Raw genomic sequence first — 13,356 nt, forward strand, 5'->3', positions numbered from 1 at the left:
AAAAAAAAAAAAATGAAAAACATTTGTTTGTTTATAATATCATATAATATATTGTGAAGCGCATGTCTAGATCGAATGAAAAAAAAACCGATCGTACAATAAAATAAATGATTAATCTTAAGTCTCTGACATATAATTATTATGTTTAGAAAATAAATTAAAATTAAAATATAATAATATAAATATAATACTTAAACATTTTTTTTTCGATGTGCGAGTGTGCCCTAAAAAATAATATATCATAATGTTACATAGTATGTCTGTCGCCTATATATCATATTATTATCATGTGCCCGCCGAAATCGCATGCGCACGAGTACTACGCTCAGTGGTCGGCGGGCGCACGTCGGAGGAAACGATGACTACACATACGACACAATTGATCAGTTATCAGTTGTCGGCGATCCTTGCGAGTCGTCGCCCGACCCCGTCACGGCCAAAGTGAGATTTATATATTTTCAATACGTATACACTCGTAATTAAACATACATATATAACATCATATCGTTATATATATTTATATTGTACAAAATGTGTGTGTGTGTGTAGGTGGGTGAGTATAAAATATTATACTCGTAATTATTATCGTAACGGTGTACGACGATGCGCGTCGGCACGACCGGAAGTCTCGAGTTTTGAGTGTGTGTGTGTGTGTAGTGTGAGGGTGATTTGGGGAGGGGAAGTGGGGCGGTTGCAGTGGTCGACGGTGTGGCCAGACATCCGGTCATTGAGCAGCCGTGTGCGTGCCCGTGGCGTTGATGGCCAGTTCGGGGACGGGCACGTACGCGGTGATAATGTCGGCCACGCTGCTGGACGTGCCGAAGACCAGCGCCAGGATGCCGACGGCGATCAGCACCGCGTTCCGGATGGTCATCCAGACGGTCACCTTGTCCCAGTACGTGGCGAACTCGATGATTACCGGCACGATGATGCCGAGCAACGAGAAACAGAAGGCGCCGATGAGTCCGATGAACGGGCCGATTGTCGGTACGGCCACCGCTATCGCCACTACGAAACAAACAAAAGTGCACACACGCGTTGTTGTTATTGTTGTAAAAAATTATAAGGCATCAAGTGCAACATGGGCATAGTACCGTAAACAGTAGCATAATTATGGGGGGGGGGGTATATATGAGGTTATAACTTATAATACCTCCCAAGATCTTTTTTTTTTTTTTTAATTAACCATAATTAAATTAGGTAATAAACATTTGGCTTTAAAAAAAATTTAAGATTTTAAAATCAAAAATAAGAATTTCATGGACATTATATCGTAGTTGAGATTTTTTTGTTTCACTAGTTTAAAACTACGATACCTCAATAATTATTATACATGACAAGAAAATTGTAAGGCTAAATTTTCTATTTAGCGAATTTGATAATTATCAATACCAATTTGATAAATGCATTGGTCGAGGGGATTGCCCACCCCAGAACCAATTCCAAATTACGCCACTGGTACCGCAGCACATTGCTTCCCATTGGAGGGGAAGGGCATACATAGACCTTTAGGTATTGGCGGAGGACATGCTTCAAATGAAAATCAAAATTAAATCCAAAATAGAAATATTTGGTTCCCTAACTGACCGCACTAGACAAGGCATAGGTTCTCCACCCCCCCCCCCCCCCCTCTCCACCCATTAGAAAGACACCACTGATATTTAGTACAAAATATGTATGTAAGGTGTTAGGGGGGGGGGGGGGCTAGGACTAGCATGCGTCCGCAAACCGTCCAGATATAATAATGTTATCATATACCTACTACCCTAATTAGCATATTAGAGTGATCCCCGATAGAAAATCCAAAAGCAAGAAACAAATAATGATACAATTATATTATACAGAGCTACTCATGTGTTTTTATTGATTGATATTTTAATTTCAAGCAATTTATTAACATTTTAAAAATGTAATATATAGGGTGTGATTGATTTATCAAACAACACTCATTTTTTCAAAAAGTATTGACTTTTTTCAAATTTTTTTTTTTTCAAATTGTAGATTTACACTCTTCTTGAATTGTATATTTATCACCCTTATATTTATTAGGTAAACCACTATCAACTTTTGATTTTCAAATGGTAACCTATATATACTTAAAATTTCATAAATTAATAAAGCTATTTTTTTTATTAATTATTACGTTAAAATTTCGAATTTAGCGCTTGTAGTTTATGAGTTATAAGTATTTAAAGAGTTTAGATTGGCAGAGTGGAGTGGTACGGGGTTACCCCGCAAAATGTTTGTCCACTACTCCGCTTGTCTAAACTTAAAATATTTATAACTCATAAACTACTCGTCCTAAATTCGATTTTTATGAATCAAAATACTTAGAAAAATATTCTGCTTTGGAATATGAAATTAAAACTCTATTCAAAAAAGTAAAAAACTTAAAAAATGATAAGGATAAAAAATATTTAAAAATATTTATTAAATAATGAGTGTTGTTTATTGATAAAAGAATCACCCTGTATATAATTCTACACTGTTTAAATAATTTACATTAAAATTAGAATATATATCAATAAAAACTTATTAGATAGTATTATTTATCTTTGAATTTGGTATGTTCCTTATAATTTTTAATATTTAATATTAATATCATATAGTTCCTTTACATCTCTCTCTCCAAAAAAAGTTTTTGTCACGCAGGTATTTAAATAAATTATAACCCAGCCAATTTCTAATTTCCATACAGAAAAAATCGATATGCGATAACCTATACTGACAAATGATTCTGAAGTGAACAAAATTTTATTTCTTTAAACATTAATTGCAAAACTTAAGGGAAAGCAAAATTAAAAATTTTAAGTGAAACATTTTAAATTTCAGTATTTATACTAAATGTACGAGTATATGTTACGTATAACTAAACGCGTGTCCTAATAATTTAACGATATCAAACGATTATATTATATTAAGTTTTAAATACAAAAATTTTTTTTTTTAAATCATTAATTTTTGATTCGCGCAAGTCTTCGTTAGAGGAGGATTTGGTATGCAGCTGTTATGGTATTCTAAAATGTTCTTAAGGCTAAAATCGTACGCATAGTGTGCACGTTTTAACGTACACATCACAGACATCGCGTACGTAGACGTTAAGAAAAATTAAATTAAATACATGAAGTAGGTCAACTGAACGAAAAAAAAAATTGGACATTTGACTCTATTTAAAGTGATTCTAACCCTACTCATCATTATAAATAACGTTCTTAAAAGTTGTCTACTACTCTTTTTGACAAAAACCGAACCAATTTGTATTTGAAAAACAAATTACTTTCTACGTATCGACGTCTTGAAAAAATGAACAACGACGAGAAACAGAGAAATTTAATTTTTTGAGTTTATTAATAATATATAAAATCGCATTTTTTCTTTCGATGGAAAACCAGTAAAATAATAATAAAATAAAAATAGATCAATACCGATTTGAAATTTGCGCGTTCGCGGTATAATTAGGTATCGTTATTCGTTACTTACCAGACACGGTCACCAAAACCGTTCTTAATACGTAATTATGGTAGATTGTAGCTTTTTCAAAATTTTCTTGGATTTTGGTCCACGCGATTTCCAAACATACGAAAAACTGTAGACCGTACGTACAGAACACCGCCAAGCTTATGCATACCTTGGCTACTTGAGCGGCACTGCAACAAACAAACACAAAAATAAACAAACAAATATTAATAGATTGCAATAATTGAAAATCGCTTAAATTTTTTACGCGATCGTCGCAAAGCACACTATATGAACGATATGAACGATAGTGCATCCTGCAGTAATGCATCAGGTGACCTGAATGATGTGTGAGCCAATGAGGAGTTCCAGGTCTCGACAAACCTCGTTTTGATAATGGAGGCCACCAAAAATATATAAAAAAATGTTTGTTTTTTAATAAATAATCGTGTAACGCGATACTCTTCGCACATTCTGGATTCAGTGGCCCGCCTATAATATTGACTGAGTTTATTATTTTACTCTAAATCATAATATTGTATTGGACAAATGATTTTACAAAATTTGCGAATGAATAAGGACAGTTTAGCGGAGACTTTTTTATGGGACTTAACCTCTCCCCTCCCCCAACCAAACGAAATTCCTGGCTACGCCCACGCCATTGTCTGCGAGTATCATCAGCACACTACGTTATCGTTCCGAATCGTTGCCATATTCGTTGTTACTTATTGAAGCTATATATATATAATATATTTATAATAAAATATACTAAGTACGGGTATGCTGCAAGTATATTAGAGTGATACATCTTGGATTTTGGAGGTAGTCGCGAACGATATACGGTAAAAATTATAAGACATTTGGATGAAAAGTTACATAGAATGATATGCAGTTATACTCTAATACTCACACGTCTTCGGTAGGTAGGTTGAGCGTTATGCTCGATTTCGTTTCATCGCCGTACTTCAAGAAACCGAGGAAACCCAACAAAATGTATACGACGGTCACGCCGCCCATGCCGACGTTCAGCACGCCGAAAACCCCCAAAAATTGTCTGGGCGTTTTCATGTTGTTTTCCAACGGCATCACCTGCAGCGATAAAATATAAAGTACACTTTTTTTTAAATGTTATAATATAAAACACATGTTACCTATAGGTAATTATATGTATACATTATACAAGACTAAAGCCGCCGCTTCGGCTTGGCGTTATTTTAAAATATAAAATAATAAACACAACACGATAATATAGACGAACAGGAAAATCGACAAGACCGCAATGTTATATATATATGGCATCTGCAGTAAAAACGCAGAGATATTAATGCGACTTCGTCGACTCGAACGCATGAAAAAGTGACTTCAACGCAGCGAAGACGATTTATAACGACTTGGGTGATTTTATGTTTAAAAAAAAAAAACAAATTTTTTGGTAAAACTATACACAGTTATAATATAGGTAAAGTAAAACAGCAAAAGTAATAAATAAACACTCAAAAAGAGCTTTCAAGGTAACACACTATATATGCACTAACTTATAAGACTATTGATTACAATAAGTAATATTATCGGAAGTATAACAGTCGACGAAATTATGTTCGGAAGAAAAAATGTGTGTATCGGTAATTGGTTATTTCGATTAATCGATTATTTTACAGTTTTTATAAAATTCGATTAACCAAGTAATTGAATTTTTCAATCGAAGCGATTAATCGTTTTTTGTTTTTTACGGTTCGAATTAAATTCTATTTTTAGCACTTTAAGCATTTTGCATTCTATTCCAGTTTTGTGTTCATATGTTTAGACCACACACCAAAAAATCGATTAATCCGTTAAACAATCGATTTTCAGTTTAAATTTTAATTTCCAATCAATTGAAATAATCGATTTAAAACGTGAAATATAATGATTGAACAGCAACCCAACTAACTTCAACTGCAGTTTATTTTTTTTTTTTTAAAGGGAACCTTCGGCAACATAGACCATTGGGTGTGGGGTGGTACGGTAGGGGTTAGTTTTGAGTATTTGTTTGTAGGTTTTTAAGTGGATAGGGTTGTAACACGTGTTTGTGTATGTGTGGCAAGGATATTTTGCTAAAAATCTTGGGTGGTCACCCATCCGAGAGCTAGCAACTGTGGCCGGCACGTACGCTCAGTGCGTTTCCGCAGATTGAGCGTACGACCGCGACTCATCAAGCCACATTAATTATTATCATTTACGCACCACTCCGATGGCTTCCATGGCGAACACGGTGAGGCAGAAGAACGTCGGAAACGTTTCCAAAGACCCCACGACAGGCCTTTCAGAAATGCTGGGTATGCCGTTGAGCGTGTAATAGAAAGTGATGCCCAGACCGACGGCCATCAGCAGGTTGGCGACCATGGACACGGGCGCCAGGTACTTGAGGTTGGGCACGTAGCTGAGCAGTACGAGCGGCAAGAGCAACACGGCGATGAAGTACCGGATGTTCGGCGAGAAACCCATGTGGTGGGCGAACAGCTGTTCGAAGTTAGAGGCGATGATCACCGTGTACACGCTGCACGTACCGAAGTACGTGACGAACAGCAGCCAGAGCACCGACTGCCGGGTGAGCGACGAGAACTTTTGGGACCATGCGGGTCCGTTGGCGAACGCCACTTCGGCCACGTCCGCGTAGCCCATGGCCGTCACTTTGGTACGCCTGTACAGCGTGTGGGCACATTTAACCTGCGAAACGACCGGAGAATAATGTAATATTATTGTTTTTGGCTTTTTGCAGTGCGCGCGATATAGGTACGTAAGTAAAAATGTGTTTTAACTAAACAAATCTATATATAGGAACGACGATGTAAAGAAAAAAAAAATTTTTAAAAACTTTTAAATAAATATGTGTGCGCAGTGCCGCAACAGTGGATCGTAATCACTACTTAACTTTCCTAAATGACTACACATAAATAGGTATATCGTTGATGTCGAACTATATATCTCAAAAAGCAGTTTGCCCACTTAGTTTACAAGTCGCAATTCAATTAACTCATTACAAAATAATATAGCAATTCTCAAACAAAGTAGTATGACTTGATACTAACCTATAGACATAATAATATATATATATATACCTATTGTATTACATACATTTTGTTTTTTTATTTTCTACATGAATGAAATATTTCAAGAAAATAAATTTCATGAAATTTTAGAGCTCTAAGCACCATTGCACTGCTACATGGTATAAATGTTTATAGTTTTTAACGAATTACGTAGTCGCATAAAAATAGAGCAACAATATTATCTCTGACCAGGTCGGAAGTTTGTAAATCGATGTTTGCTTTTGTGCCTTGTAGTAATATTAATATATTATATTCTGAGCTAGATAATCGCGAACATTAAAATGGAGACATATTCAAGTCTCGTAGGGCATGGATGTATTTTATGTCCAATTAAAGTTTTTCGATTGGTTTATATTTATTGTGACGTTACAAATGATTAAAATGAAACCTAATTTTTTTTTTTTACGGCAGACAAAATCTGCAGTAGTGATACGCTTCGGCATAACGGCAAAACATTTTTTAGCTAGTGGTAGAGAATAGAGATGAGGTAATGAAATTGAAGATATAAAAATTATTTCAATGAGTAAAATTATACTAGGTAAATATATTATATTTTAGAACATTAATTAGCTTATTAACAGTCACAAGTACAATTTCAGTTTTTAACTTGGAGGGGCTTTACATATTTAAATGAAACAGAGACCCGTGGAGATGCTCTGCCCCCTTACCCCCCGAGCAAATACCAATATCATATTTTTGTCACCAACTTTTCTAGTAATTTTCTATATATTATGTTTTACTAAAATGAAAAATATTTGACTAAAACAAATAACAAAATGTTGGTATGGATTTACATATTTATAATCTATTACATTATAATTTGTAACCAACGATTTGAAATTGGAAATTTATTCAAAATTAGTTCGTTCGACGAATCCCGTTGAATATAAATTATTGATAAATTGGTAAATTTATCTTTATTCGAAAAAGTTCTAAGCAAATTCTTCTTCGTTTCTGAAGATGACCTCTCGCTTACACGACTAAACCTAATTAATCGAAACTGTCAACAAAAAATAAATAATTTTTTTTTCTTGAATACACAGTGCATTTTGATATCACAATTTTTTTCCAGATATATTTGTAAGATAATATACACAAAAGCAAAAACTGATAAATATAGAAGATAAATATCGATTTAATACAGTTTTAAGCTTCTGTACAATTGGGTAAAATCGACTTACAAGGTTGTTTTACCGTGTAAACTATCGATATTAATATATTATATTATGTTATGTACAAGTAATACGATAACAACACACGAACAATGAATCGTTGTTTAAACTCAACAAAATAATTTCCTCAAACAACGTTTAGTGTAACTTGTAGATTAATTACGTAATTATAATGAATAGAATTTAATACTTCAATTATTAAAATACAACGTTTTTAAAGGGGCTAAGTCACTTACCCCCCCCCCTCTCAAAATTCTATCAATACATGGCCGGTTCGAAAATCTTGGCGGGGCTATAGTTTGGAAACCCACTGTTTTAAACGATACCTAGCTGCTACCTTAGACTGATTTCAATTTAAAAAAGAATCTACAAGGTACATAACAATATAATGTATATATATTATATAATATTTAACACGTGCGTGCACTAACCAGTGAGTACGAACAAAATGTGCACACAAACGACACAAACACCGTTGCGAAAATTCCGGTTATAAGTCCCGAGCACTGGAAAGCTTGTGGCATGGCCAAGATTCCGGTTCCCAAAGACGCTTTGAGTAAATGAGTTAAGGTCTCTCCGTTGCTGTAAAAATCGAAATAATTTTCATGATATTATTTACTTACATATGTATATCTATTTGTATAAATGGCAGGGTACAAGCCCGAAAAAACGATTAAGAATCTGCAAATATAGCAATTATGCAATTCGTAGTAAAATAATTAGAGTATAACATGTGAACATGGTGATTTTATAAGCATGATACTTACCCCCATCCCTCTAATAGTACATGTTTTCGAATTCTGATTTTTCGAATTTTTATCTACACCCACAGACCACATTTTCAAATTTCCAAATTTTTTAAAATTACTTGAGGACTTTCCTGTGACGATACAAACTTCTATTTTTTCAAACGAGGACAACCTCTCTTTTTTACTGAAAATTGTATAACCGATGATTTTCTTGAAAATTTGTAAGTTTGGATTCGAGTGTATTAAATTGTAAAATTCTAATGAGTAGTTTCTGAATTATTAAATGTTATTACTAAGGAATAATAATCCTACAAAATGATTTTTGTTCTTTTAAATGTATGTAACTTAAATGTAATATTAAACGCAAAATGTATTATACTTAGACCATTTTTACAAATTTTTTATATTGATAAATATAAATTAATAGTTATTACCAACATTTTCAAATTATCTAAGCCTCCGTATCTAACTCAGCCCATTACCATATAGACATATTGACCTTAGAACACAAAGTTACATAACTCAAAAAGTACTTGCTAGAATTTTTATTTATATAGTCTTATAGATAAATCGACATTTTCAAGAAGAATATCTGCTGAATAATAACTAAAAGTGAAAAAAAGAGGTTATAATATTTGAAGAACAAAAGTTTGTATTGTCACAAGATCATCCTTATAGTATGTAGTAAAAAAAATCTCAAATATTCGAAAATATGATTTAAAAGTGTAGGTATTAAAAAATTCGAAAAATCTAAATTTGTAAATATGCGTGATTTGAGCATAAAAATTGGACGAACTTGCATAAAATATCACCCTATATAATTTCAAATAATTATTTATGTGAGTTATTGTTATGATTGCATCAAATCGGTACAAACTGATTATATTGGTCAAGTCAATCAAGTCAATGATAATATTTATAATTATTATATAAAAATGTGATATTGTATATTTTGTATTCGACTACACAATTTCAGTGTCAGATATTGTATGTAAATATAGGTGCTACACTCACGTGGTCGGATGTTCCAAGTTTCTCTCGAGGAATGGATCGAAGTAGTCGTTGCCATTGAGGTGCAAGACTTCAATTTTCTCTTGGTTTTTGCTAGATTTTCGTCTGAAATGAACATGTACGGTATTATTAATAAACATAATATGTTATGATTTTAAATGAAATAATAGTCGTTTTTATAAACACTGCCCGTGCACGTGGTCATTATCATTCTCATTTATTGATTTAATTGGTTACGAATTATAACCGCAAAAAAGTTGATTTAAAAATAATCGAATTGAAAACGATTAATTATTAGAATAATCAAACAAAAAGTTTGCTTGAATAACTTCGTAAAACACTGTTATGCCGAATCAAAACCAAAATATTCAATTAGATAATATTATTACTTGTGATTCTTTGTAAAGTAGTTGTAGGTACTAGGTATAGGTTACCAATAACACATTTTGTATAGTAAAACATTCATAAAATATTATACCTACGAATCAACAGTCAATGAATAAAAATGAGAGTACCTATCTATAATTTATGTATATTATTTTGTGGTTATATTGTTATATTATCTTCAAAGTAGTCGAACCGAAACATAATATTATACCTATCGAATATATGACGAGCGTTTATTTTTAAAACGGAAAACAAGAACACTTTTATGACGGTAGACGATTGCGGTACTTAAATTATTCATCGGAATATGAAATAAATGTTTGAGTTAAGCCGATTAGAAAAAAATGTATTATTTTACCATAAAATATCACCTAGAAAACAAAATTGTTGTTTTGGTATAATAACAATTTTGTTTTCTCAAAAGAACGTTTGCGACGCGAACTATACTATCTTTTAAATATATTTTAACAATTTATATTCGTAATTTTTTTTTTTTAAATTAGCACATATAAAAAAGCGGGTAAATCGTGGATGTCGCTCTGCTGTACTGTAGGTACAAGTGGGTTACTGTAATGGATGGAATTAAATTTGAATCTAATGATATTATATCATTGTATACGAAAAACGATTCTGAGCGAAGACGGTTTATCCGTTAAGGATATATTATAGATTATTATTACTTATTAGTTATTATTAATATTTATTAAAATATTTGACTTTCCGATGGAATTTTTTTTTTGTCGTTTAATTAATATCAAACGCTCATAAAAATTTAGTTTGCATTTCTGGTGATCATTTTTTTTTTTTTGTGATAAATATTGACTAACTTATAACTTATAAGGAATCTTGTATTAAATTTTCCAACCTTAGATTTAAAAAGAAATTTTTTTATGAATTTCTAACTTAAAATAATTTGCAAATTTTCGTGATTCTTAGGTAATTAGCCAAAATTTGAACTTTAAATGCTTATAAAAAAAAAATCACGCTACTCATCCAGTAGTACTACCACAGATGAAATAATTTTAAATTTAAATTAATTAGAGATGTTTCGAACTGTTCGATTATTGAACTGGAAATTCCAAATAATCGAACTGAGCCAAATACGTAATAGTTCGATTCAATAATCCAACCAGAAAAATAAAAAATTAATAATTAAATTTTAAATAAAACAATATCCAAGTTTGACTTTTTTAAGGTTCCATTAGAGTTCGATTCGGTTCAGGTTCAATTTAAATAGTTTAGGTTCGAATCTGTTTGAGTTCGTTTATTTAAAGATAAGTTCGGTTCTGGTTCGGTTTGTCGTTAAATATTATAGTTCGTAACATCTCTAAAATGCATGTTCATTTGATCTGTGGTAATGGGTAGTTGAAGCCACATCACACTCGGTTGTTCGGACTTATACAGTGTAAGATAATGATATCAATTGTGTTCAAGGCCTGATGATAATGATAATGTCATATTATTATTATCATTATTATAAAATAATCGCAGAACATAAAATATATTAAATAATACTCACAAGATGGGCCGTTTTGTTTTTCCATTTTCCCGCCGTGTTGTTTATTTAATGAATTAAATCAATAACAATAAAGCGTATAGTCTGTTGTCTTATAATGGCGTGTTTTAGAACCGACGTCATATTAATATTATCAAACAATGTCGTCAGGTCGAAAGTATAAGTAATAACAACAAACGATAACAATAATACCAATATGGCGTTGTTAATAAAGCGTAAATGTTTATAGAGCGTCTAAAATAATGTTCATCATCATCATAACAAACAGATACGGTTTCCGTCGAATGGCCTTACGTATTACAATCACTCACAGCCAATTCGAACATGCGACGACAAAACTTGATTAGATACCAAACTACGCTGAATACAGTCGATTCTAGAGAACTCAAAAACTTCGAGAAAACGAATTTTTTATCGCTTCTTAAAGACGTGTTCTGTATGAGGTATACATCGACCCTGAATGGGAACAATAATTTTTAACTAACCATCTTCAAACCCATTGAGTTTGTTACACACAAAGTTTAGACTGACCAGATCATTATCTTTAGCAACTCACTTTCCACCCTCATGAGCATCCAGAACCAGTGGAAACCAACCGACTTCGCTAGAAAAATCACAATGCTCATACTACCGCTACCCTTGTCGATAAACAAATATCCTACATGTGGATTCCCGGCCACTGTGATATAGAAGGCAATGAACTCGCTAACAAGGCCGCCAAACTTGCTCACCTAGCCAATAACCCTCTTACGTCCCAGGATTTTACATACCAGGACGTTGAGAGAATCATTGCTATAGAAACACACGACCAATGAAAAAACAAATGGGAAGAAGAGACGACCAAATTACACGAGATCAAAAGAACCACATACCCTTGGTCGTTCCCTGCTAGGAAACATCTCCAGGAAACAGCTATATTGCTCGGATTAGGATAGGACACACATATATCACCCCTCACCAACACCTGATGAAGAGAGAAGAACCCCTCAACTGTAATAACTACTGCGGTTCCCCACTTACCGTCAAACACATCCTCACGGAATTCCGATGCTACGAAAAAGAAAGGGAGAACTGAACCTTCTGGACCATGTCTTTGAATCACTCAGCCCCGAGCAGAGCAATCTCACAACGACCCTGGAATTTCTCCACAACACAGGACTACACGACAAAATTTAATCTATATTAACACACAGTCTTTTCCTTTTCTCTTTTTTCTTTATTGTATTTATGTGTAAAAATATCTAATCATGTATTATACTGTATAACATAATGTTCGTCCAATGTCCATAGAAGCCGCGAACGTTGTTTTGTTAATAAAAAAAAATAATAATAATAATAATTGGGACAACTATAAATTCGACTTTTGAATTTTTCGTGTTACGCACTTCAATAGGTGAGAAGTTCGAAATTCGAGTTATCGAGGTTCGAGTCTTATCGAGACTCAACGGTGCTAAAATAATCTGTTCTGTCTTCTGTCCATGGTACGTAGAAATAACATTGCAAAAGAATGTACGCGGCGGCCTTGGTGTGCAACAGACGTCGCGAATGCCAAAGTCACAAAATCAGTCGACGGCAGTAAACCAGCAGCCTGTACGCCAAAATATAAGGAACCAGTACCAGGGTAATCCACGCGATACCATGCGAACCATATCCGACTGCAAATTGCAGACGTCAATCGAATCATTTATCACAACTACACATCACAATCACATCGACATCAACGGATATATAATTAGAAAAGACATCGATATTATTACAATTTTTTATTTTTTAATCGTGGTGGACCCGAAGTGATAATCAATAACTATGCAGCACACCGCCGGCGCCGAAATCGTACGCAATAATGTTAATATTATAAGAGCACATGTATTTAAAAAAAAGTAAGCCACCCACCCAGCACCCACCCAATTTTTTATTTTTTTAAAAATATTTTCATTTATTATTCACTGTACCAGTTCAAGGAAATTAATTATTAT

At 33.2% G+C, this 13,356-nt stretch overlaps 1 protein-coding gene across 1 annotated transcript; it reads right to left on the reverse strand.

Annotated features, from left to right (window-relative positions):
* Positions 1-22: 22 nt before the first annotated feature.
* On the reverse strand, positions 23-9,632 carry LOC149053971 (proton-coupled amino acid transporter-like protein pathetic). Its single transcript, XM_089230739.1, has 6 exons — positions 9,481-9,632; positions 8,149-8,299; positions 5,680-6,162; positions 4,367-4,545; positions 3,481-3,647; positions 23-1,008 (listed from the first exon to the last, which is right to left on the reverse strand). The coding sequence occupies exons 1-6, from the start codon at positions 9,615-9,617 to the stop codon at positions 725-727; spliced, it is 1,401 nt and encodes a 466-aa protein (XP_089086865.1). The 5' UTR covers positions 9,618-9,632; the 3' UTR covers positions 23-724.
* Between the last annotated feature and the right edge of the window lie 3,724 nt (positions 9,633-13,356).

This window comes from Diuraphis noxia, unplaced genomic scaffold (assembly GCF_037042655.1).
Source record: "Diuraphis noxia isolate RWA-SAM2 unplaced genomic scaffold, SU_Dnox_SAM2 contig0018, whole genome shotgun sequence".
Lineage (NCBI taxonomy): Eukaryota > Metazoa > Arthropoda > Insecta > Hemiptera > Aphididae > Diuraphis > Diuraphis noxia.

Coding starts and splice junctions, on each gene's coding strand:
- LOC149053971 (XM_089230739.1), bottom strand. CDS start 9,617: ATGTTTATTAATAATACCGTACATGTTCATTTCAGACGAAAATCTAGC. Junction 8,300..9,480: donor AACTTGGAACATCCGACCAC/GTGAGTGTAGCA, acceptor CGATTTTTACAG/CAACGGAGAGACCTTAACTC. Junction 3,648..4,366: donor AACCTACCTACCGAAGACGT/GTGAGTATTAGA, acceptor TGTTTGTTGCAG/TGCCGCTCAAGTAGCCAAGG.